We start from the raw sequence: 25,062 nt of genomic DNA, 5'->3' as shown, positions 1-25,062 counted from the left end.
CCCGTTCTCCATGTAACCAGAGAGGATCTTCCAAAAACGTTAACAGAGAATTTCATTCTTCTGCTTAAAACCCTTCAATAACTTCCCATTTCACTTAGAATAAAATTCAAACTCCTTACCATGGTCTACAAGGCCCCGCACAACCTTATTACTACTCACTCTCTAACTTCAACATTCCAGCCACCATCTCCTCTCACCTACCAGGACACAATGTGTCACAGGTCTTACAGGCTTAGCACATGTCGCTTTCCTTATGTCTCAAACGCCTTACTCTGCTCCTTGCATCTTTCAAATTTCTGCTTAATGTCACCTTCTCAAACCTACCCTGATCCCTTTCCCCAATCCAAGTGGGTCCCTTCTGTAACATCTCTGCAGCTCTTCACATACTGTAAATTGTATGTTGTCTGTTTCTTTGTCTACCCCTTAGGCTATAATATTCACAAAAGCCGAGACTCCGTTTTAATCACTACTGTACACCCGACACCTGTAAAGTATAGGAAACATTCAAATATTTGATAAATGAATGACTAAAACATAAAAACAGCTTTCTTGGGGTTTATATCTTATTTATAAGAGGTGTGAGGAAGGGGAAGCAGCAAGGACAGACCATCAAGAAGTTCAGCTGTGCAGAGAATGAAAGGTATAGACTACATGGGACCTTTGGTTAAGGCAGAGTTTGCTTTTTAGATCACAGAGACCTGAAAATATCTTTCTATAAGAGGACTAGAAGAGATTAAATATGGGGGGGGGGTGTCGGGGGGGTGCATAACTGAAGGAAAGGGATGTGATAAAGTTGGAGGAGGGAGGGTCCAAAAACACAGATGGAGACATTTAGCCTTTCTCAAGAGGACGGATGACATATCCTCCACAAACAGTGGGAGCAGGGAGGTCAGGACAGCCCAGTGCAAAGTTACTAAGAGGAGTGATGATTTGAAGGCATTCCACAAATGCCCCTCCTCTGTGTTCCCATGCAATGCTTTGCATACCTTCGTCACCACACTTAGCACATTATATGGAAATTTTCTCATCATGTTTCTTTCTCTCTCCCACTATGCAGTCAGCTACTTGGTTTCTCAGTCAAGGAGATTTTGGAATATACGAACTCTGCAGTCATACTGCTGACTGAGCATGACAGGCCACTCCCACCCCCCACCAGCTTTAACATTTCCTAGATATCTTTGCCTGGCAAGCCACTTAACTGTTCTACATTCTGTTTCCTCTGTGAAATGGGACACTCACAGCTCTCATCTCACAGGACTATGGTGAGAATGAAATGAGATAACCTGTGTAAAGTGCTTGGCATACTGCCTATCGCCTATTTAGCACTCAATAAAAATTAGCAGTCATGTAACTGAAATAACAGCATCTCTTTTTTCTCTAAGAAGTAGGAGGAGAGTTATTCTGCTCAGAGTGGTGGAGTAGGTAATGGGATAGAAAGCCTGAGACTAGTAGTTTTCAAATGATTATCTTGAAAAATGAGACAGAGGGACAAAAATCAGTAATAGGATTGCCAAGCCATGCTGTGAAGCCCTGTAAGACCGGAAACCATGGAAGTGCAGTGCCACCAATCCATCTTATTCTCTGATTTTTTTTCCAGCGGTGCTCAGAAGCCAATGTACAGAAATGCCAAGGCAAACAATTGCTCTTGGATTGGTGTTTAAATAATATGAGAAAACAAAAAGTGGGAAAGGAAGTTAAGGGGAAGGGATCATTTGTTCATTCCTTTAAGAAATATCTCCTGTGTACCTCCTATGTGCCAGGCCCTGGACTGTTAAGTCTGTGCTGGACAGGAAAGAAGGTAGTCAGAAGGGAATTGATCAATTATAGAGAAGGAATCGGTCAATATTAGAGAGATCTCAGTGAGTTTGAAGAACGGGGACAGTTGCCAATTAGGTAAAAGAAAAAGAATTCATTACAAAAATGGATTTAAAAAAACACTAAAAATCTTATGACAGTGGTATGTCTGGTAAGGTGGTTTGGGCCTTTCTTTACACTTTTATAAATATTCCAACTTTTCTATCATATATACTTTCTCATAATTCAATATAAAAAAACCATCACTAAAGAGGAAGAGCAAGAACAAAAGAGTAGAAAAGAAAACTACGGGTCAGAGAAATAAGACAGCCCAATTTATGATACTAGGTGGAGCAACCCTGGCTGATGTTTGGACCAGGGTTGGACTAGCTGATGGCTGGACCCAAATGGGTGCAACGGGGGAAAAAGACATGTCACTTGAGACTTCAAGGCACAGTGAGAGAAGAGAACTGGTCAGACAGTTCATCTGCACATTGAAGGCCATATACTGTAATGTACTGGTGAAGAGCAAGAGTTCTGGGGTCAGACCCACCTGCACGTGGATCTCAGTTCTGCCATGCAGCAGCTGTTTGGTATCAGTAAGCTGCTTAAGTTCTCCAAGTCTTTCCCTCATCTGTACCTTACTTCACAGGGCTCTTGGGAGAATTAAACAGGACCTGCCATTCCAAACCAATCTTTCCCTCATCAATATTCTAGGGCATTTTCTATGTAACTATCACTGAAGACTGCCTGCCTGGTATCACAATTAAATGAGCATATCTGGCTCTCCTAACTAGATTATAAAGGCAGCCACCTAGCTAAGTGCCTTTCATAGAATAGATTCTTAGCTAATCCTAAACTCTGTGGCAAGCATACCATAATTAATTTTTTTGCTGTTAAAATAATGGAATAATATTTCCCCCTATATTTATGTTGATATTTTTCAAGGGACTTTTAGAAATGTGTTCACCAGATCTCCCTTTATTCAGTAGTTTTATTCCATTCCCTCAAATTCAAATCCTGATTCTCCTTACCTAAGAGTTCCTTTGGTTCATCTGTTTTATACCAATCTTCACTCTTTTTTTTTTTTTTTTTTAAATATTTATTTATTTATTTATTTATTTATTTATTTATGGTTGTGTTGGGTCTTCGTTTCTGTGCGAGGGCTTTCTCTAGTTGTGGCAAGCGGGGGCCACTCTTCATCGCGGTGCGCGGGCCTCTCACTATCGTGGCCTCTCTTGTTGCGGAGCACAGGCTCCAGATGCGCAGGCTCAGTAATTGTGGCTCACGGGCCTAGTTGCTCCGCGGCATGTGGGATCCTCCCAGACCAGGGCTCGAACCCGTGTCCCCTGCATTGGCAGGCGGATTCTCAACCACTGCGCCACCAGGGAAGCCCCAACCTTCACTCTTATAGATTCATTGTTTTGGTTAAACCTTTCAAAGTCTGTTCTTCCTAAAAATTATAATTTTTATAATTTATAAATTATAGGTTTTTATAATTTATAAAAATTATGTCTTCTCTTCCCATCAACTTTTTACTTTGAAAATTTTAATCCTACCAAAAAAATGAAAGAACAATACAATGAATACACATTCTCCACCCAACTTCAGCAATGTTGATATTTATTGCATTAGCCTTTTCTAACTCCCTCCAAACCCTTCTAAAGTAGATAAACAATATGCTCTCTTTTAAACTTCACATTCAATTCTCCAAATGTTGGCCTATACAGAACACACCCTGTCAAGGGCTTGGCCATGCAACCGTGTTACAGGTGAGCTCTCCCCATGTCCCAGCTCTATCATGGTTCATCTGGCTTTACAGGGTTCCTTCCCCCACTCCCTATTCTTCCAAAATAAACTCTCACTCCTCTAGGCACACCCTTAAATTTCTTATCTTCTAATAAAAACTACCCTCTGTGTAACATTTATACCACACATATACAACTCCTTAGTTTAAGCAGATTTATTTTTCTTTCTGAGTCTCCATTGTGTCCACTTGTGAATCTTGCCTTATCCTTCCATTTTCTTTGAAGTCATAGTATAGGAATTTAAATTAGTTTTCCTGAATTGCAGTTATTTCTATAGGCATCTTCTAAACTGATTCCAGAAATGCCCATCACTTTAAATTCTCACGCCTTCAGCCCAATTTCCACTTTGAGTATGGCTGGTATCTCTCTTCTCTTTTGTTTATGATTCATTCATCACTCTAGATTAATCTCACTAGCCAGACAAATCACAATATTAAGTTGATATTAAGTTCATACAGAATGGGTATGATCTGGAGAAGAATAACATGCAAAACAATCAGGGAATAGGAGGTAACCAAAAGGTAGAATATAACCTGAAGATAAACAGTAAGCAATTCTGAAACAGGTCCATTCTTCTGCTATCTTCCCTTGGCTACAGTTTTCTCTAAGTTCCACAAGGTTATAACACTCCCTCCCCAAAAACTTCCTCTGGATCTGCTCAAACTATGGTATGTCTAGTTAGAAAATGACTCCCTAAAAGTTATCCCCCTTGGGACTTCCCTGGTGGCGCAGTGGTTAAGAATCCACCTGCCAATGCAGGGGACACAGGTTCGATCCCTGGTCTGGGAAGATTCCCACATGCCACGGAGCAACTAAGCCCGTGCGCCACAACTACTGAAGCCCACGCGCCTAGAGCCCATGCTCCACAATAAGAGAAGCCAACTCAATGAGAAGCCTGCGCACCACAACAAAGAGCGCTCTAGCCCCTGCTCGCCGCAACTAGAGAAAGCCCGCGTGCAGCAATGAAGACCCAACGCAGCCAAAAATTAATTAATTAATTAATTACAAAAAATAAAATAAAAAAATAAAAGTTATCCCCCTTTACAGAGTACTCAAAGAATCACTCTTAATATGTCACATTTTGTAGTCATGTTTGATTGGGATAACTTTAGTTGATCATAAAATAATTCCTTTCAAATGTTTCTTTATATTAGGAAAATTTTAAAATTCTAAATAACTTTAGGTAGTAGATACTGAGCCCTGAAACAAGGATAAATATAATGATAGAGGGAAAGGACAAGAACAGAATAAAGAATAAAATGATAATAAAATTAACATCTCTAATACCTTCAGGTACTTTAGAGAGAATAGGCTAAGACAGAGAGGCGTCTATAGGGAAAAATTACTGAAAGGGATCTCATAACCCAACCAGGACCTATGTGCCACAAAGTTCCCCCAACTTTTAGAAAAACGGATTAACAGTATATAATTGGATCTGCATCTTTTCCTTTCATAGGAATATTTTTGAATTTTTCAGAATTCCAAATTTACATGCAAGCTATACTTCTATTATCATATAAACTAAGCCACACTATAATAATTGCTAAATAAAAAGATTAAAACAAAACTGTACGCCCTGATTATCAAAATGCTGGATTCTAAGAGTGACTTTATGCAACCAGCTGCATTGCTCTGCAGTGTTTTCAGAGCACACTTACCGCCATTCTTTGCTTTTCTCCACCACTGAGTACATCCATCCAATCCTGAACACTGTCCCAGCCTCCTTCACGTTCAAGGATATGACCCAACTGGACATTGTCTAAGTATTCCTTCAGTACCTTTCAGCAAAATGATTAAAGATGAACTCATGCTTAACATAAACCAACATTCTCTATCTTGCTTTATTTTTTAAACTAGAATCACTATAATACTATTGCCAACATCACTAAAAAAGGCACATTTCACAAAAGAATGTGGCACAAAGGTAAACCTAAACTCTTTACTTCCTATTTACATTAATTTTGACAAAATATATCTAGCAGCATAAAGAGAATACTACTATTGTACATAATTAAAGGACAAGGGCAATGAGAAAACAAACAATAGTGTAAAGACAAGGTTAAACATTCAACAAGTCATATTTAAGCAAAATGGTTAACATCTTACCTCAACCTGGAAAGTTATAATTAACGATTAGGCTGTAGAAGCCTTTACAAAAGGTTAGGATAAACTACTTGAAATCTAAAATACTTAACTGATTAAGATAAAGACTCTGAAGTGGAGTGTTTTCAGTAAGTCTAGGATATAAACATTTCCTTACGAGATCAGAAATCCCCTTCTTTTTCTGATCTTCTCTTCCATCTGGATATATCACTTGGTCTCGAAGTGTTCCAAGGGTCATATAAGGTCTCTGATAGTAACAGAGCAAAAATCATTAGAAGTGGTTTTTAAAAAAATAAGTTAAAAGATCTTGAAATCAAAGATTATAAAATAACTCAAACACGGTCTTACCTGGGGAACGTAAAATAACTTTCCTCTCTCGGGTTTAGTTAGACGTCCTCCAAAAAGAGGCCATAACTATAAAAGCAAAGGAGGAGGGGGAAGAAGAGCTGTAAATTTCACAATGTGGTAGATTATATGGCAAAATAAGACTACAAAACCTTAAGGCCAATTTTTACTTACTTCACCAAGAACACGGAAAAGTGAACTCTTTCCACAGCCATTTGGACCACAAATTAGAACGTTGGCCCCAGACCGAACCTAAAAGGAAATGAGTCTATGAATTAATTAAATAGAATATACACTCAATGAACATTTCCGTAGAGTCAAATAGTTCTTTGCTAATGATAAGCTTTCTATTATGTCTATAAATGTGATATTAGGTAGGAGCAGTGGAGGGTATGGATGAAGAGACCTTTTATTTTTGTTTACTTTCAATTTTTACTCAGTCACTTTTTTTCCCACTTAAATATCACTATTGATTGATATCAACTTAATCTCAATCAGAACACAAAGATCTAAAGCTTGAATTCTTGAAAACAGTAATTATGTATGTAAACAGTCTTTTTTTAAACAATAGAATTGTCCTATATATACTGCTCTACAACTTGTTATTATCTAACAATATATCGGGTGCTGAATAGACTCATCCTGCCTAGTTGGGGAGGTCAGTAAAGAATTATAATGTTTATTTTGCTGTGCTTTTGAGGTTTTTAAAAGCAATGTACTTTTTAAAAAAATCTAGTTATATATTGCTTACAAGAAATATACCATAATAAAATGGCTCAGGAAAGGTATAAATAAAGACTTGTACAAAATATATGAACAGATGTAAACAAAATGAATTTCATGGAAGGGATCAAGATGGTGGAGTAGAAGGACGTGCACTCACTCCCTCTTGCGAGAGAACCAGAATCACAACTAGCTGCTGGACAACCATCGACAGGAAGACACTGGAACTCACCAAAAAAGATACCCCACATCCAAAGACAAAGGTGGAGCCGCAATGTGACGGTAGGAGGGGAACAATCACAATAAAATCAAATCCCATAACCACTGGGAGAACAGAAACTGGAGAACAATTATACCACAGAAGTCCACCCTCTGGAGTGAAGGTTCTGAGCCCCACGTCAGGCTTCCCAACCTAGGGGTCCGGCAACAGGAGGAGGAATTCCCAGAGAATCAGTCTTTGAAGGCTAGCAGGATTTGACTGCAGGACTTCAGCAGGACTGGGGGAAACAGAGACTCCACTCTTGGAGGGCACACACAAAGTAGTATGCACATCGGGACCCAGGCGGAAGGAGCAGTGACCTCATAGGAGACTGAACCAGACCTACCTACTAGTGTTGGAGGGTGTCCTGCAGAGGCGGGGGGTGGCTATGGCTCACCGTGGGGGCAAGGACACTGGCAGCAGAAGTTCTGGGAAGTACTCCTTGGTGTGAGCCCTCCCAGAGTCACCATTAGCCCCACCAAAGAGCTGGGTAGGCTCCAGCATTGGGTCGCCTCAGGCCAAACAACCAACAGAGAGGGAACCCAGCCCCACACATCAGCAGACAAGTGGATTAAAGTTTCACTGAGCTCTGCCCACCAGAGTAACACCCAGCTCTACCTACCACCAGTCCCTCCCAACAGGAAGCTTACACAAGTCTCTTACATAGCCTGCCTCATCCACCAGAGGGCAGACAGCAGAAACAAGAAGAACTACAGTCCTGCAGCCTGTGGAACGAAAACCACATTCACAGAAAGATAGACAAAATGAAAAGGCAGAATACTATGTACCAGATGAAGGAACAAGATAAAACCCCAGAAAAACAACTAAATGAAGTGGAGATAGGCAACCTTCGAGAAAAAGAATTCAGAATAGTGACAGCGAAGATGATCCAGGACCTCGGAAAAAGAATGGAGGAGCCAAAGATCGAGAAGATGCAAGAAATGTTTAACAAAGACATAGAAGAATTAAAGAACAAACACCTAGAAGATTTAAGAACAAACAAACAGAGATGAACAACACAATAACTGAAATGAAACGTACACTAGAAGGAATCAATAGCAGAGTAACTGAGGCAGCAGAACAGATAAGTGACCTGAAAGAAATGGTGGAATTCACTGCTGTGGAACAGAATAAAGAATGAAAAGAAATGAAGACAGACTGAGAGACCTCTGGGACAACATTAAACGCATGAACATTCACTTTACAGGGGTCCCCAGAAGAAGAAGAGACAGAGAAAGGACCCAAGAAAATATTTGAAGAGATTAGAGTCGAAAACTTCCTTAACATGGGAAAGAAAATAGCCACCCAAGTCCAGGAAGTGCAGAGAGTCCCACGCAGGATAAACCCAAGGAGAAACACGCCAAGACACATAGTGATCAAATTGGCAAAAATTAAAGACAAAGAAAAATTATTAAAAGCAACAAGGGAAAAATGACAAATACAAGGGAACTCCCATAAGGTTATCAGCTGATTTCTCAGCAGAAACTCTACAAGCCAGAAGGGAGTAGCATGATATATCTAAAGTACAACTAAGATTACTTCCCTGGCAAGGATCTCATTCAGATTCAATGGAGAAATCAAAAGCTTTACAGACAAGCAAAAGCTAAGGGAATTCAGCACCACCAAACCAGCTCTACAACAAATGCTAAAGGAACTTCTCTAGGTGGGAAACACAGAGAAAAAAAGGACATACAAAAACAAACCCAAGGGACTTCCCTGGTGGTGCAGTGATTAAGAATCCACCTGCCAATGCAGGAGACATGGGTTTGAGCCCTGGTCCGGGAAGATGCCACATGCCACAGAGCAACTAAGCCCGTGTGCCACAACTACTGAGCCTGCACTCTGGAGCCCATGAGCCACAACTACTGAGCCCACGTGCCACAACTACTGAAGCCCGCGCACCTAGAGCCCGTGCTCCGCAACAAGAGGAGCCACCACAATGAGAAGCCCGCACACTGCAACAAAGACCCAACACAGCCCAAAATAAATAAATAAATGTAATTTTTTGAAAAAAGAAAAACAGCAAACCCAAAACAATTAAGAAAATGGTAATAGGAACATACATATTGATAATTACCTTAAATGTGAATGGATTAAATGCTCCAACCAAAAGACATAGGATTGCTGAATGGATACAAAAACAAGACCCATAAATAGGCTGTCTATAAGAGACCCACTTCAGACCTAGGGACACATGCAGAACGAAAGTGAGGAGATGGAAAAAGATATTCCATGCAAATGGAAATCAAAAGAAAGCTGGAGTAGCAACACTCATATCAGATAAAATAGACTGTAAAATAAAGACTGTTACCAGAGACAAAAAACACCCTCCATAATGATCAAGGCATCAATCCAAGAAGAAGATATAACAATTATAAATATTTATGCACCAACATAGGAGCACCTCAATACATAAGGCAAATGCTAACAGCTATAAAAGAGGAAATTGACGGTAACACAATAATAGAGGGGGACTTTAACACCTCACTTACACCAATGGACAGATAATCCAGACAGAAAGGAAGGACAAGATTTAAATGACACAACAGACCAGATAGATTTAATTGATATTTATAGGACATTCCATCCGAAAACAGCAGATTACACTTCCTTCTCAAGTGCACATGGAACATTCTCCAGGATAGATCACACCATGGGTCACAAATCAAACCTTGGTAAGTTTAAGAACACTGAAATCATATCAAGTATCTTTTTCAACCACAACGCTATGAGATTAGAAATCAATTACAGGGAAAAAACCGTAAAATCCAAACATGGAGGCTAAACAATACATTACTAAATAACCAAGAGATCACTGAAGAAATCATAGAGGAAATCAAAACATACCTAGAGACAAATGACAACGAAAACACAATGACCCAAAACCTATGGGATGCACCAAAAGCAGTTCTAAGAGGGAAGTTTAGAGCAACACAATCCTACCTCAAGAAACAAGAAAAATCTCAAATAAGCAATCTAAGCTTACACCTAAAGGAACTAGAGAAAGAAGAACAAACAAAACCCAAAGATAGTAGGAGGAAAGAAACCATAAAGATCAGAGCAGAAATAAATGCAATGCAAACAAAGAAAACAATAGCAAAGATCAATAAAACTAAAAGCTGGTTCTCTGAGAAGATAAACAAGATCAATAAAGCTTTAGCCAGACTCATCAAGAAAAAGAGGGAGAGGACTCAAATCAATAAAATTAGAAATGAAAAAGAAGTTACAATGGACACCACAGAAATACAAAGCATCCTAAGAGACTACTACAAGCAACTCTATGCCAATAAAATGGACAACCTGGAAGAAGTGGACACATTTAGAAAAGCACAACCTTCCGAGACTGAACCAGGAAGAAATGGAAAATATAAACAGACCAATCACAAGCACTGAAATTGAAACTGTGATGAAAAATCTTCCAACAAACAAAAATCCAGGACCAAATGGCTTCACAGGTGAATTCTATCAAACATTTAGAGGAAAGCTAACATCTATCCTTCTCAAACTCTTCCAAAATATAGCAGAGGGAGGAGCACTCCCAAACTCATTCTACAAGGCCACCATCACCCTGATACCCAAACCAGACAAAGATACTACAATAAAAGAAAATTACAGACTGATGAATATAGATGCAAAAATCCTCAACAAAATACTAGCAAACAGAATCCAACAACACATTAAAAGGATCATACACCATGATCAAGTGGGATTTATCCCAGGGATGCAAGGATTCTTCAATATATGCCAATCAATGTGATATATCATATTAAGAAATTGAAGAAAAAAACCATATGATCATCTCAATAGATGCAGAAAAAGCTTTTGACAAAATTCAACACCGATTTATGATAAAAACTCTCCAGAAAGTGGGCATAGAGGGAACCTACCTTAACATAACAAAGGCCATATATGACAAACCCACAGCAAACATCGTTCTCAATCGTGAAAAACTGAAAGCATTTCCTCTAAGATCAGGAAAGGACAAGGATGTCCACTCTCACCACTTTTATTCAACATAGTTTTGGAAGTCCTAGCCACAGCAATCAGAGAAGAAAAAGAAATAAAAGGAATACAAATTGGAAAAGAAGAAGTAAAACTGTCACTGTTAGCAGATGACATGATACTATACATAGAGAATCCTAAAGATGCCACCAGAAAACTACTAGAGCTAATCAACGAATTTGGTAAAGTTGCAGGATACAAAATTAACGCACAGAAATCTCTTGCATTCCTATACACTAACAATGAAAGATCAGAAAGAGAAATTAAGGAAACAATCTCATTTACCATTGCAATGAAAAGAATAATATACCTAGGAATAAACCTACCTAAGGAGGTAAAAGACCTGTACTCAGAAAACTATAAGACACTGATGAAAGACATCAAAGATGACAGAAACAGATGGAGAAAAATACCATGTTCTTAGATTGGAAGAATCAATACTGTGAAAATGACTATACTACCCAAAGCAATCTACAGATTCAATGCAATCCCTACCAAATTACCAACGGCATTTTTCACAGAACTAGAACAAAAAATCTTAAAATTTGTATGGAGACACAAAAGACCCCGAACAGCCAAAGCAATCTTGAGGGAAAAAAACGGAGCTGGAGGAATCACACTCCCTGACTTCAGACTATACCACAAAGCTACAGTAATCAAGACAATATGGTATTGGCACAGAAACAGAATATAGATCAGTGGAACAGGATAGAAAGTCCAGAGATAAACCCACACACCTATGGTCAACTAATCTATGACAAAGGAGGCAAGGATATATAATAGAGAAAAGACAGCCTCTTCAATAAGTGATGCTGGGAAAACTGGGCAGCTACATGTAAAAGAATGAAATTAGAACACTCCCTAACACCATAAACAAAAAATAAACTCAAAATGGATTAAAGACTTAAATGTAAGGCCAGACACTATAAAACTGTTAGAGGAAAACACAGGAAGAAGACCCTTTGACATAAATCACAGGAAGATCTTTTTTTATCCACCTCCTAGAGTAATGGAAATAAAAACAAAAATAAACAAATGGGACCTAATGAAACTTCAAAGATTTTGCACAGCAAAGGAAACTATAAAGACAAAAAGACAACCCTCAGAATGGGAGACAATATTTGCAAACGAATCAATGGAAAAAGGATTAATCTCCAAAATATATAAACAGCTCATGCAGCTCAGTATTAAAAGAAACAAATAACCCAATCCAAAAATGGGCAGAAGACCTAAATAGACATTTCTCCAAAGAAGACATACAGATGCCCAAGAGGCACATGAAAAGCTGCTCAACATCAGTAATTTTTAGAGAAATGCAAATGAAAACTACAATGAGGTATCACCTCACACCGGTTAGAATGGGCATCCTCAGAAAATCCACAAACAACAAATGCCGGAGAGGGTGTGGAGAAAAGGGAACCTTCTCGCACTGTTGGTGGGAATGTAAATTGATACAGCCACTATAGAGAACAGCATGGAGGGTCCTTAAGAAATTAAAAATAGAATTACCATATGACCCAGCAATCCCACCACTGGGCAGATAGCCAGGGAAAACCATAATTCAAAAAGACACATGCACCCCAATGCTCATTGCAGCACTATTTACAATAGCCAGGTCATGGAAGCAACCTAAATGCCCATGAACAGACGAATGGATACAGAAGATGTGGTACATATATACAATGGAATATTACTCAGCCAGAAAAAGAAACGAAATTGGGTCATTTGTAGAGACATGGATGGACCTGGAGACTGTCATAGAGAGTGAAGTAAGTCAGAAAGAGAAAAGCAAGTATCATATATTAACACATATATGTGGAATCCAGAAAAATGGTGCAGATGAACTGGTTTGCACAGCAGAAATAGAGACACAGATGTAGAGAACAAATGTATGGACACCAAGGGGTGGGGGAGTGGAGGTGGGGGTCAAGGGTGGGGGGCAGGGTGGTGGTGGTATGAATTGGGAGATTGGGATTGACATGTATACACTAATATGTATAAAATAGATAACTAAATAAGAACCTGCTATATAAAAATGAAAGAAAATTTAAAATAAATAAACAAACAAACAACATATCACAGATGTTCTTTCAGGTCAGTATATTCAGATTCTCCGCATTCCTCTCTTAATGCCTGCAGTGTATTCCATAGCAAGGATGTATCATAACTTATTTAAATACTCTCCTTTTGTTAAATATTTAGGTCATCTGCATTTTGCTTGCTCTTTTAATAATACTGCAATGAAGCTCTGAGAGAGCAAATTGATGCACTAGTGAGAAATACTTCTACAGATCAGATTCTTAGAAATTATGTGTTGTATCAAAGTACATATGTAGTGTAAGTATTTATAAGTGCCACCAAATTGCTCTGCAACAACGTAAAGTTGAATGAAAAATGTCAAGAGTGGTTGATTTCTAAGCTTATGGTCTTATCCGAGTTAATCAACCTGGTGATGAATCAAAAAACCTGAGTCATAACTGTAGCTCACACAGCAATGTTATCACAGCAGGAAAATACATCAGAGATATGAGTTAGCCTGGCTGCGGAACCTGCCTTCTTTAAACTGTTGAGCCTTAGGTTCCTATTTTTTAATTCAATGAATATGTATTGAATACTCAGTGTCTGGCTCTGTTCGAGGCAATGCAGCTACATTAGTGAGTAAAAGAGACCAAAGAAACCCAAAGAACAAAAAAAACACAACAAAATCTTTACCCTTACCAGTATACATTCTAGTGGGAGAGATATACAATAAGGAACATGCATAATAAATAAGTAAATTAAACAGCATGTTAGAAAATAAGTGCCACAGGGAAAAAATAGATAAAGGTAAAAAAAACTGGTGGGGGGGGGGCTGCATTTTTAAGGTGGTCAGGCCAGGCCTCACTGAAAATGACAACTGGGCAAAACTGTGAAAGAAAGAGTAAACTGGAAGTTTATCTGGAGGGACTGTTCCAGTCCCAACCCTACCCACAAAAAGTAGCTACAAAGGCTGAGGCAGGAATGTACCTGCCCTATTCAAAAACCAGAAAGGATTCTGCTGAAGAAGAATGAGCAGGAGGAAGGAGTAGTAGGAAATGAGCTCAGAGAGGTAAGAGGTGGTGGTAGGGTAACGGCAGGTAAACCCTATAGGGTGCTGTAAGCCACTGAAAGAACTTTTTCTGATGGAATGCAGAGCCTTCTGCATTAGTCACAACAGTCGAAAGTGGAAGCAACCCAAGTGGATAAATGAATAAACAAAATGTGGCATATACATACAATGGAATATTATTATTCAGCCTTAAAAGGAATGAAATTCTGGTACATGCCACACATGAATGAACCTGAAGACATGATGCTAAGTGAGATATGCCAGACACAAAAGGACAAATATTATGATTCCATTCACATGAGGTACCCAGAATAGGCAAATTCAGTGAGACAGAAAGTAGAACAGCGGTTACCAGGGACTAAGGGGTGGGGAGAAACGAGTTACTGTTTAATGGGTACAGAGTTTCTCTTTGCTGTGATGAAAAAGTTCTGAAGGTAGTGGTGATGGTTGCACAACACACTAAATGTACTTAATGCCACTGAACTGTATACTTCAAAATAGTTAAAATGGTAAATTTTATGTTGTGTATTAGAGCATGACCTATTCTGAATGACTTTTCCAGATATTTGTCTTTTTTTCTGAGAAATTATTTTAAAGAGTTATTTTGATGGACTTCTTCTAAATACACATTTCTTTTTCCTATAAAATTGAATATAGTGAATATTCCTAGTAATACATTATATATAATAATTGTACTCTACTATAAAAGTGTTTCCCCTAGGAGCACCTTAAAGTTCAGAGAACGATTAATTAAATGGTTCCCTATCACTCTGATTTATTTAGGTAATGTTAGCCATATGTACTGTTTTCTGCACCTAACTGCTTATTGTGGTTTTCACTGATATCCAATACCCCTCCACATTATTTGGTGCAACATGCCAGGAAACCTAAAAACCAAGTTTGTAATGATGTGTATAAATAATAACTAGAGTTACTGAAATCCTTAGGTACTCTTCTATGCACAAATGCCTTAGACTCAGCATTAACTTTTCTTTACTCCGTGGCTTTTGATAATGTTGGACAAAACTTCCAATTACGACATCAGCCATGGCAAGCCAGTGATAAGTTTTCCAAATTAAAAATGTGTAAAAACATGTATTTTTTTTTCTGGGTTGAATTAAGACTAAATGCCAAGGGTAACTTTCACTGAAAACCAGTTATTAAGTTCTTAATAACACTCTATTTAAAAATTTTTTTAATATAAATTTATTTGATTTATTTATTTTGGGCTGCGTTGGGTCTTCATTGCTGCACACGGGCTTTCTTTGGTTGTGGTGAGCAGGGGCTACTCTTTGTTGCGGTGCACAGGCTTCTCATTGTGGTGGCCTCTCTTGTTGCAGAGCACGAGCTCTAGGCAAAGGCTTCAGTAGCTGTGGCGCACGGGCTTAGTTGCTCCGCGGCATGTGGGATCTTCCCGGACCAGGGCTGGAACCAGTGTCCCCTGCACTGGCAGGAGGATTCTTAACCACTGCACCACCAGGGAAGTCCCAATAACACTCTATTATTGAGGATCCTGGATTGCTTTACTGGGGCAATGAATGCTTTGAACCACCGTATCTTTACCAATAAAAATATTCCCCCAGAAATATCACTTCTTGATAAATCCTACTTCCTATGAATTTACTATAATAAAACATCAAAATATTCTACACATAAATATGATTTAAATAAAAGAGAGATTACATGAAAGTATGCTGTTTACGAAGATTTACTTAGGCTTCTTTAAACATTAAAATATGCTTGCTTACTAAACGATAAAAATTTTAGTAAGTTACAAAGTACTATTTTAATGGCCACATTATAACCTACAAGTAGTTATTTCTTAGGGTTTCTCCAGTCTATATAAATATGCCATTGCTGAGGGAGTTTATAAAGGAATAAGATATAAAATCCCCTATCTCAAAGAAGCTTATATTATTTGGTTATTAGGTAACCCAAAAGGCAAACTGATCATAAAGTAGGACACATTTATTTGTGATGGCCAAGTCTCAGTTTTACCATGCCTCTTTGCAGGAGAAAGGAATCTTTATTTTCAAGTAAGCCACATGGATAGAAAACAATCAGATGTTACAAAGAAGTGATGGATGTTTGTTGAATTAAAAAACAAAACAAAACAAAACTATGTTAAAAAAAATGATAGAAAGACAAAATAAATGAGAAAAAGCCAAGTCTAACTTAGAATACCCTAAGTCAGAAAGAGACAGAAGAGGAATTTATAACAGTGGACCAAAAGTACAGAAGTCAAAGAAACAGCTCCAAGTGGAGGAGAAAACAATACAAGAATCACAGAATAGACAACAGTGATATAGAACATGGTCACAGAGTAAAAAAACTTAAACAAGCAGGGGTGTAACTGATAACTAAAATAAGACTTTCCAAAATAAGAGCAAAAAAGTTAGGTCCTTTCTGAGACTAAAAAAGTGAAGTTATCAGAACTGGCCAGAAGTATACTAAAATTCAAACATAAAGGCTTTAAAGGGAAGGGCGGCTTTGGACTAAAATGAAAGGGACAGCATTAGTGTGGTAACCTTATGACAAAGTGAGCATATCACAGACCATAATCATGATCTATTTATTCCATGTGGCTGTACATACAGATCCCAAATCTCTCCTCACTAGGCTCAAGCCATGTGTGCATCTGTATTGTTGGCGTATTCTATGTCTGTGTAAAGACAGAAGTGAGGGAAAGTAGGAGAAAGGGCTAAGAGGATTCATCAATGGAGAAATCTCATGGCCCTTTTTACTCTTGGGTAGTGACAACAAAGGGGCTACTGGAAATCTATCAAAGATGGAGTGTTGAGCTCTGTTTTATTCCTGAAATCAAGCCCTGTAGGTGGCCATCTACTTTGCCAAGGGAGCAAAGCAGCACCTGGAGCTAAATGAGAAAACACTTCTGTAATACTTGTGCCATTAAATATTTACCAACTATATTCACATTTTCTGTACTTCCCTTTTTGTTTCCTGGCTTTAAAATAAACATTACAATATATAATACTCATTGTTGAATAAGTCCAAAGTACTTTGCATAACTAACACTTTTCATTTTTACAGTTCCTTAAAAAGAAAGTGGAGACGTACATAATACATATACATGACTAAGAGGAGAAAAACTGAAGACTTACCTATAATTATAACACTTTGAAAACAAATCCAATAATTATACTCCTTATTTTATAAACTATCAGACAACATTCCTTCAATAACAGCAGTTGAAAAGAATCTCCACATACAGCACAAATTACAGAAAACCATAAACATAAGCATGTAGAGAATTCTAGAGTTGTGCTGTCCAATTCAACAGCCACTAGTCACATGGCTATTTAAGGTCAAATTCATTAAAATTAAGTAAAATCTAAAATTCAGTTCAACTGTACTAGCCATATTTCAAGAATACAATATCCACATGTGGCTACTATACTGGGCAATGCAGATATAGAACATTTCCATCATGGCAGAAAGTTCTATTGGACAGTGTTCTTCTAGAGTAATGGTACCTGGAACTGGAGAGACAGCCCACATGATAGACATCTGTTACTAATCTTCAAGATTTTCAGATGTGAACTATTCGTAAAGTCACAATAGACACATAACCTAAATAGTAACCCTTAGGTCTGCAAGAGTCTTATAAAATCATACAATAACAATAATTCTCATCTTTTGCTTTTTCTTTTTAATTTGGCCTGCCATATTCCCATTTGGTTAACAGACTATATTGATCAGCATCACAATTCACTTGGCTCGAGATGTTATGTGTCTTGGGTGAGTGGCAATCTGCAGTGCTATTGTGCTGCTCTTCCACTGTTTTCATCAGTAATATGAAAGTCTATGTTTTGTTTTTATAGGTACAGATCCTCCTATACCATCAAAATACTACCAAATGGTAAATTATTATTTTAATTTAAAGAGACTAATGTTATATTTGCATGTTTAAATATTCATCTTACATCGGAGATTCCAATTATCTATATCTTCTATGGCTTTCTTCAGATGGACTTTATTTGCAAAAGATTTTTGATAGTAGTATTTGAAACTTTAAAGTCCTGTCAAATAAGAAAAATAAATTTCTATTTCAAAGACTTACTTTTTATTTTCTTCTTCCAGTTTTATTGAGATATCATTGACATGCAACACTGTCTAAGTTTAAGGTGTGCAGCATAATGATTTGGCTTCCAAACACCATGAAATGATTATCACAGTAAGTTTAGTGAACATCCACCACCTCATACAGATACAAAATTAAAGAAATAGAAAAAAAATTTGTGTGTGTGATGAGAACTCCTAGGGTTTACTCTCTTAACAACTTTCCTATATAACATACAGCAGTGTTTTTATATTGATCATGTTGTACATTACATCCCTGGTACATATTTATCTTATAACTGGAAATTTACAGTACTTTATGACTACCTTAATCGAAGGCAGTCCTCCTTTATAAAGGCTTACTTTTTAAAGCAATTTTATGGGTTCAGAAACTAAGTGAACCCTTAAAATTATGTTAAATATTCAGACAACAGTTCTTCATTTCACGTTTTGAAGATGATTTAAGCTTTTATATAACCATGTAAAAACTTACTTCAAAATTAAGGTCTCGAATCAAGATATCTCCATTTGGCGTTGCTAAAGGAACATGATCAAATCTATAGAGGAAATTAATAAAAAGAGAATAATTTTACATTAAACACTAAGCAGATGTAGCTGAAAGAGAAAGGCTACTGTGTAGTTTAACAGACGTTTATGGTGCTAAAGAACCCTTTTCTGTACGTACTTTATAATGTTATCTGCATTGATGATTTCTCCAACACCAGGTATCAAGGGAATGCCTTGTGCTCCTTCAATACATTAAATGGGAAAATCAGTATTAAAGCATCATGTCATGTCAGCAAAAACTTATAATATGTGACCTAGTGCATTCATATTTACCTTTTTCCTGTTGTGAGACCATGGTGCGTTCATATTTGCCCTGATTTAAATCCTTTAGTACTTGCATTAATTCTGTAATCCGAGCAGTAAAGCTGAAAAAAAAAAGAAGTCATAATCAAACCTCCGAAGGCTATCATATCTTTAATTTTTATTATTTATTTGAATATAATTGACATATAACATTAAGTTCATATTTTTTACTTTATACAAATCTAACTGAAGTTTCTAAACTTATCATTTAGTTTAAATGAGATAATTTAAAAGACATCTCATCAACATAGAGTATTAGTGACAGTACACGTTTTATTATTATGCTTCAACAGGAGAGCAGGAACATGCGGCTAAGAAAAGAGGTCTCATAGGATCCCACCTCAACAGATACTTCATTAACAGGCAAATCAAGAAGGTTCTCTGCCACTAGAATTTTAAGGAATTTTCTAGTAAATACTATAAAAGGACTAATGCTAGTGCATTCTTTAGGTCCAGGAAGCGTGGACCCTGAGTTCCTGCTGGAGTGAGTTATAAAGCCTTGGATAAACTTGGCTTTTCTCTCTGAGGACGTCATTTATTTTAAGTATGCCAAGTGCACACTACTTCCCTGCAAACATGGAAGAATTTGGAGGATTCCTCTCTTTCTTCCTCTGAAGAGGGGAAAAGATGAAGTGTTCTTAATATTAGAGAGAAATCACTGTGGTGACAGAAAGCAAAACTAATGACAAGAAGTTGAGGAGTAGAAGAATGATATGATGGTCGAAGAGAAAGCACTCTAACCAGAGAAGCAGACAGGATCATTCTGTGAATAACAAGCAGAAACTTCCTAAAGGAACAGAAGCATCCCATATGCTAGGAACTGTAAAGGCATGAGAAAGTTATTAACAAGTAGGAAGAATGTCAGCATTCTCAACGGAGAGACTCCTCATAGTAGTTTGTAACTTCTTCTATCTTGCCATGAAGACCTTAACTGCCAAAGGAGTAGAGAAGAAGGAACAGAGGAAATAGGCAGACTAATCACAGGCCTGGGAAAGATCCAAAGACATCTAATTTCTTCAGATGACCTGAAACTTACGGTGCTTTTTTTTACATTATAGTTTTTTTGACACCATACCAAGCCTTTCATATTAGACCTTGAAATTTTGAAATATTTAACTCCATTTGATGGTCTAAGAACAATTTTACTAGACACCCTGACCATATTTACAACTGGACCTACAGCTACCATAAGGTAACTTTTCATTTTTTTTCATTAAAATCAACTTCATCCTTGTTTATCTTTTGCTGAGTTGCCAGGTATCAAAGACCTAAGGGAAAAAAAGTATGGTAGGGGACAAAAAAGTTCAAACGAGAAAATTCTATTCACTAACTTAATTTTCTGTGAATCAAGGAAAGACTGCCACAATTCGACATTTCCCAGCTTACTGAATACCAGTGTCCACAGAACAGACAGCTTGAGAACAACTAACCTAGTTTAAGGCTCCAAACAGCTATCTTAAGGAAACATGAAAAGTTCACTATCAAAGAAAAATCTTCCTAATTTTCTATCAAAACCAGCTTGCAAGAGCAAGAAATACGGGGCTTCACTGCCCCTTATCTCAACCTCAACTGGGCACAATCATTAAGGATAACATATTTAAAAAAAATTATTCTCTGCAATTGCTCATTATTACTAATCTTACTTACCCAGCCAATCTTGTCATTTCACGGCCAGCCAAAACTATTCGACCCAGAGCTTGAGACATTCGCAAAAGCATTCTTCCACTTTGGTAGTAATCCTGAGATAGAAATAAATATTAGTTTTCACTTATATTTCTAAGATTAAAACTAGCTTTTCTTTATTGTTATATTGAAAATTTCAATTGAGTATGACTACTACTACCACTTTACCTCCAGAAGTTCTGAATGTGAGCTTTTGAGATGTCGAGGATGAGACAAGTCTAGGAAAGGACGACTGACAACTACGTAACCAACCACAGTGGCAAAATCTGAAACAAAACAGTTAAGACTTAAAAACATCAACAACACTTCACTTTTCTCACAAATTCCATTCTGCTATCTCTTTTAAAGCATACTTACATTTGGCAATTATGCTATCAATGAAGCCCATAGAAAACCGAAACAAAATGAAATTATGTAGGTGCTCCACCTGGCAGAAAGCAAAAACAAAAAATATATATACTTTCTGTATATTAAAAAAATGAATCTACCATGAGGACAAAAGAAACTAAATAATTTTTGTATTCAACAAATATTAACTGAGTGCCTGTGATCCCTGATTACATTATACATCACATTTCATTGAGCACAATGCTGATCACAGAACAGGTGCCAAACAAATACTTCATGAAACCATTTTTACGCAAACAGAATGGAAACTACTTAAAGAATATTAGTGTGGTGTCCCTTGCATGTAACAGTACCATGATGCTGTACTCATAATATTGTCAGATACATACATGTTAAAATTGATCAATAATCAAAACAAAAAGAACAGAAAGATGAGCTAATTTAGGTGAAACGCCAGCTGTCTGGAAATAGCACTCAATGCTTTGCCTTAGTTGGAAACCTCTGGCCTGTGCTTTCTCTAAGAATTGCATTACACTCAGTTTGAACCAAGCGCTAATGATGGTGCACAGCCCGAGTCTGTAGCCTTAATCTCAGCATGCATTATCTCAAAATTACAAGTCTAAACATGTATTTTATTCTGCATTTTTAATGTTCTTGACTTTTCCATCTATCATATTACTCAAGGCCCTGCATGATCCGGCACTGGTCTCTATCTTAAACCTCATCTGCTTCTACTTTGCTCTTTCTCACTGAGCTCCAGAAATATCGGTTCCTCAAACATGCTTCTGCCTTAAGGCTTTCCTCCTGCTGTTCCCTCTGCCAGGATTACTGTCTTCCTAGATATTTATATTCTGTGACTAACTCCCTTACTTCATATGGGTTTCTGATAAAATGTCACCTCTTCAAGAAAGACCTTCTTGCCATCCCCTACCTAAAATAGCTAGGCAACAGCCCCCATCATACTCTACCACTTTATTCCATTTTATTTTTGGTCACAAAATTCACTACAACCTGAAATCATATATTGTAAAATATTCAGTTGTTTACTTGTTTATCGTCTCCCCCACTAAAACATGGATTTCCTGAGTACAGGGTAGCTTGCTCTTAATATCTTCTGTAAAAGAACAATGGTTGGAACATGTATTCAATGAATGACAGATGTTACATACTGAGCTCAATGCTGGAGATACAACAATGAATAAAGCAGACAAGGTCCCTGAGCTCATGGAATTCACATACTAATGAAAGAGACAAACTAGTAAACAAACAAGATAATTATAAATCGCAATGTATGCTTTTAAGGAAACAGATCATTAAAATGGGAAAATAACTGGTGGAGGCCATCAGAGAAGACAAGGCCTCAAAAAGGTGTTAACTTCTGGGCTGAAATCTAAAGGATAAGCATGGGCAAGCCATGTGAAGAGCGAACTAGTTAACAGCAGTCCCCTAGAAAATTACCTTAAATGCATTTTATCAGTGAATACTATCAAAGTCCAGTCATGTTAAATATAAAAAAGGCAAAAATTCAATTTCTGAAATAATTTCAAATAACTTCTTTAACCTTTAAAAATCACCTCAAATATGTATTTAATTTCAAAAACTTCCACTAAAATGTAAGCTCCTTAAAGGGAGGATGTGGCCCATCACACATACCACTGTTATCACACTAATCACCTGGACAAGCACAGACACCTAGATGGTGCTCCGTATCTTTTGAATGAATAATCAATAAAATTAATTAAATTCAAATTTTCCAAGCAGCAGGTAAATAAAAACCAAGGTATAGTTTTCATAAGAAACAACGTTTATATTCTAAATCAAGGGTCAGCAAACTATGGCCCACAGTTCAAATCCAGCCTGTCACTTATTTTTGTAAATAAAGTTTTATTAGAACATAGCCACATCCATTCATTTACATATAGAATATGGTTACTCTTTTTTTTTTTAACAAAGTCCTTGGTGCCCAGCATGGCGTTCAAGGCCTTTTTTTTTTTTTTTTAAATTATTATTATTTTTTTAATGCTATTCTTGTCTGCTTACATTCTTTTTATTTATGTATGTATGTATGTACGTATGTATGGCTGTGTTGGGTCTTCGTTTCTGTGCGAGGGCTTTCTCTAGTTGTGGCAAGCAGGGGCCACTCTTCATAGCGGTGCGGGGGCCACTCTTCATCGCGGTGCGCGGGCCTCTCACTATCGCGGCCTCTCGTTGCCAAGCACAGGCTCCAGACGCGCAGGCTCAGTAATTGTGGCTCACGGGCCGAGTTGCTCCGCGGCATGTGGGATCTTCCCAGACCAGGGCTCGAACCCGCGTCCCCTGCATTGGCAGGCAGATTCTCAACCACTGCGCCACCAGGGAAGCCCAATATGGTTACTCTTGAGTGGCAGAGTTGAACAGTTGCACCAGAGACCATATGGCCTGAAAAGCCTAAACTATACATGTATTATCTTGCCCATTACAGAAAATGTATTTCCACGAATGCTACAGGAACAAATTCTTTCTGTAACAATCACTAAATTTATCACTAAATAAGACTCCTAAGTAACCGCTTTAAAAGTACAGACAATTATTTTAATAAAACCTACCCATTTTTATAGTTGGGCAGCTTAATACATTGATTTGATAGTTTTTAGGAAAAAACACAGTATAAAAATTCTTCATAATTAGTTATTTAAAAAATAAATATTTTAAAGATTAAAGGTACATGTATGTATCTTGGCAAAGGCCCCCAATTTTTTTTCCATAAACACATGAGCCTCCAACATGTTATCTTACCAGTTTTCGGAAGACTGAGTAGATTGTCTGCTTTTCTCTTTTATTTCCATTGTAAAAGGCAATTTCTTCACTATTAAAGAAAATAATTTAGCAATTAATTTTAATGTTACCTAAGCCTGAAAAATAACTGAAATACCGTATTTAATGACTGAGTATTTGTATATAACTGGACATTTTGTGACTATGAGCTTATTGGGTACGTCTCAAGCCACTATCTGTACCTAGCTCAACTGATCAGAGCACAGGAATACACACCTGACTGGATCAGACTGCACTACCGACATATGTTGCATATGCCACATATAGCCTGGCTGGAAAAGATGTGCTGGGTTAATTCTCAGAAATGTGAATAAAGAAATAAGAAATATAATAAGAAATAAGAATTAAGAAGGAAATTGCCATGACACATAGGAAGGCAGGACTAGGACAGCCATTACTACAAACTGAGTACAGATCTAACCAGAAGGGAGAGGAGAAAACAACAGCTAGAAAAAAAATAAGGTAGTGATGCCATGACATACAGCCTTTAAAAGACAAAAGCAAACTAAGTCCTGCCCGCCTCACAGTTCCAGCTCCCAGGAGGCCTAGCTGAACAGTTGTTCTTATTCTTGGAACCCCAGCATAGCCTCACAACTCCTCTTTCTTTGAGCTGATTTGAATGGGTACACAGGGGCCACAAGGATCTTAACTAGGAAAAAAGGGTCATTTTATGGATGAAGAAAGGTTAAATATAGTTAACTAAATCTGCAGAAGTCATGGAGCTGGCAAGTCAAATTGCTGAAATTATAACTCGTATCTGACACTGAAGTCTAGTTTTCCACTCTATTCAGTATAATGTAAACTCTCCCAGCAAAGTACCTCTTACAGCAGAGGAAAGTAAAGATTTACATAGGCATCTATAAGGCACAGTTAAAACAGCCCTTAATAAACACCCAATATTTCTTTAAAGTCTCTTTTTTCCCTTAAAAATTTATGTGAGTTTTATATTCTAGTCCAAAATGTACCTGTATTTTTTTCCATCATAAAAACAAGGTAGCCCCTACCTCAACCCATTCAAGTAAAATTAACTTTCCATTAAGTTGCTTCGTGTTTGACCTGCCTTTCACAATTTCCTTTACACAATAATACAGGGCCCCAGGGTATCAGAATCCCAGTTTAACACAATTCTATACCTATAATTTCTT

At 37.5% G+C, this 25,062-nt stretch overlaps 1 protein-coding gene across 1 annotated transcript in view; it reads right to left on the bottom strand.

The window, feature by feature from the left end:
* The window catches only part of ABCD3 (ATP binding cassette subfamily D member 3), an 81,568-nt gene that overhangs the window by 7,336 nt on the left and 49,170 nt on the right, over positions 1-25,062 (bottom strand). Inside the window, exons 10-20 of the mRNA XM_068540359.1 lie at positions 23,879-23,948; positions 21,113-21,182; positions 20,924-21,021; positions 20,720-20,811; positions 19,043-19,134; positions 18,888-18,951; positions 18,696-18,759; positions 6,225-6,302; positions 6,054-6,119; positions 5,863-5,952; positions 5,261-5,380 (exon numbers count right to left, since the gene is read on the bottom strand). Of these exons, the coding sequence (XP_068396460.1) occupies positions 5,261-5,380; positions 5,863-5,952; positions 6,054-6,119; positions 6,225-6,302; positions 18,696-18,759; positions 18,888-18,951; positions 19,043-19,134; positions 20,720-20,811; positions 20,924-21,021; positions 21,113-21,182; positions 23,879-23,948 (904 nt within the window). The remainder of the gene's footprint in view (positions 1-5,260; positions 5,381-5,862; positions 5,953-6,053; positions 6,120-6,224; positions 6,303-18,695; positions 18,760-18,887; positions 18,952-19,042; positions 19,135-20,719; positions 20,812-20,923; positions 21,022-21,112; positions 21,183-23,878; positions 23,949-25,062) is intronic.

Source organism: Eschrichtius robustus, chromosome 3 (genome assembly GCF_028021215.1).
Source record: "Eschrichtius robustus isolate mEscRob2 chromosome 3, mEscRob2.pri, whole genome shotgun sequence".
Lineage (NCBI taxonomy): Eukaryota > Metazoa > Chordata > Mammalia > Artiodactyla > Eschrichtiidae > Eschrichtius > Eschrichtius robustus.
The sequence above is the reverse complement of the archived record's forward strand: the minus strand, read 5'-3'. Positions and strand labels throughout refer to the sequence as shown.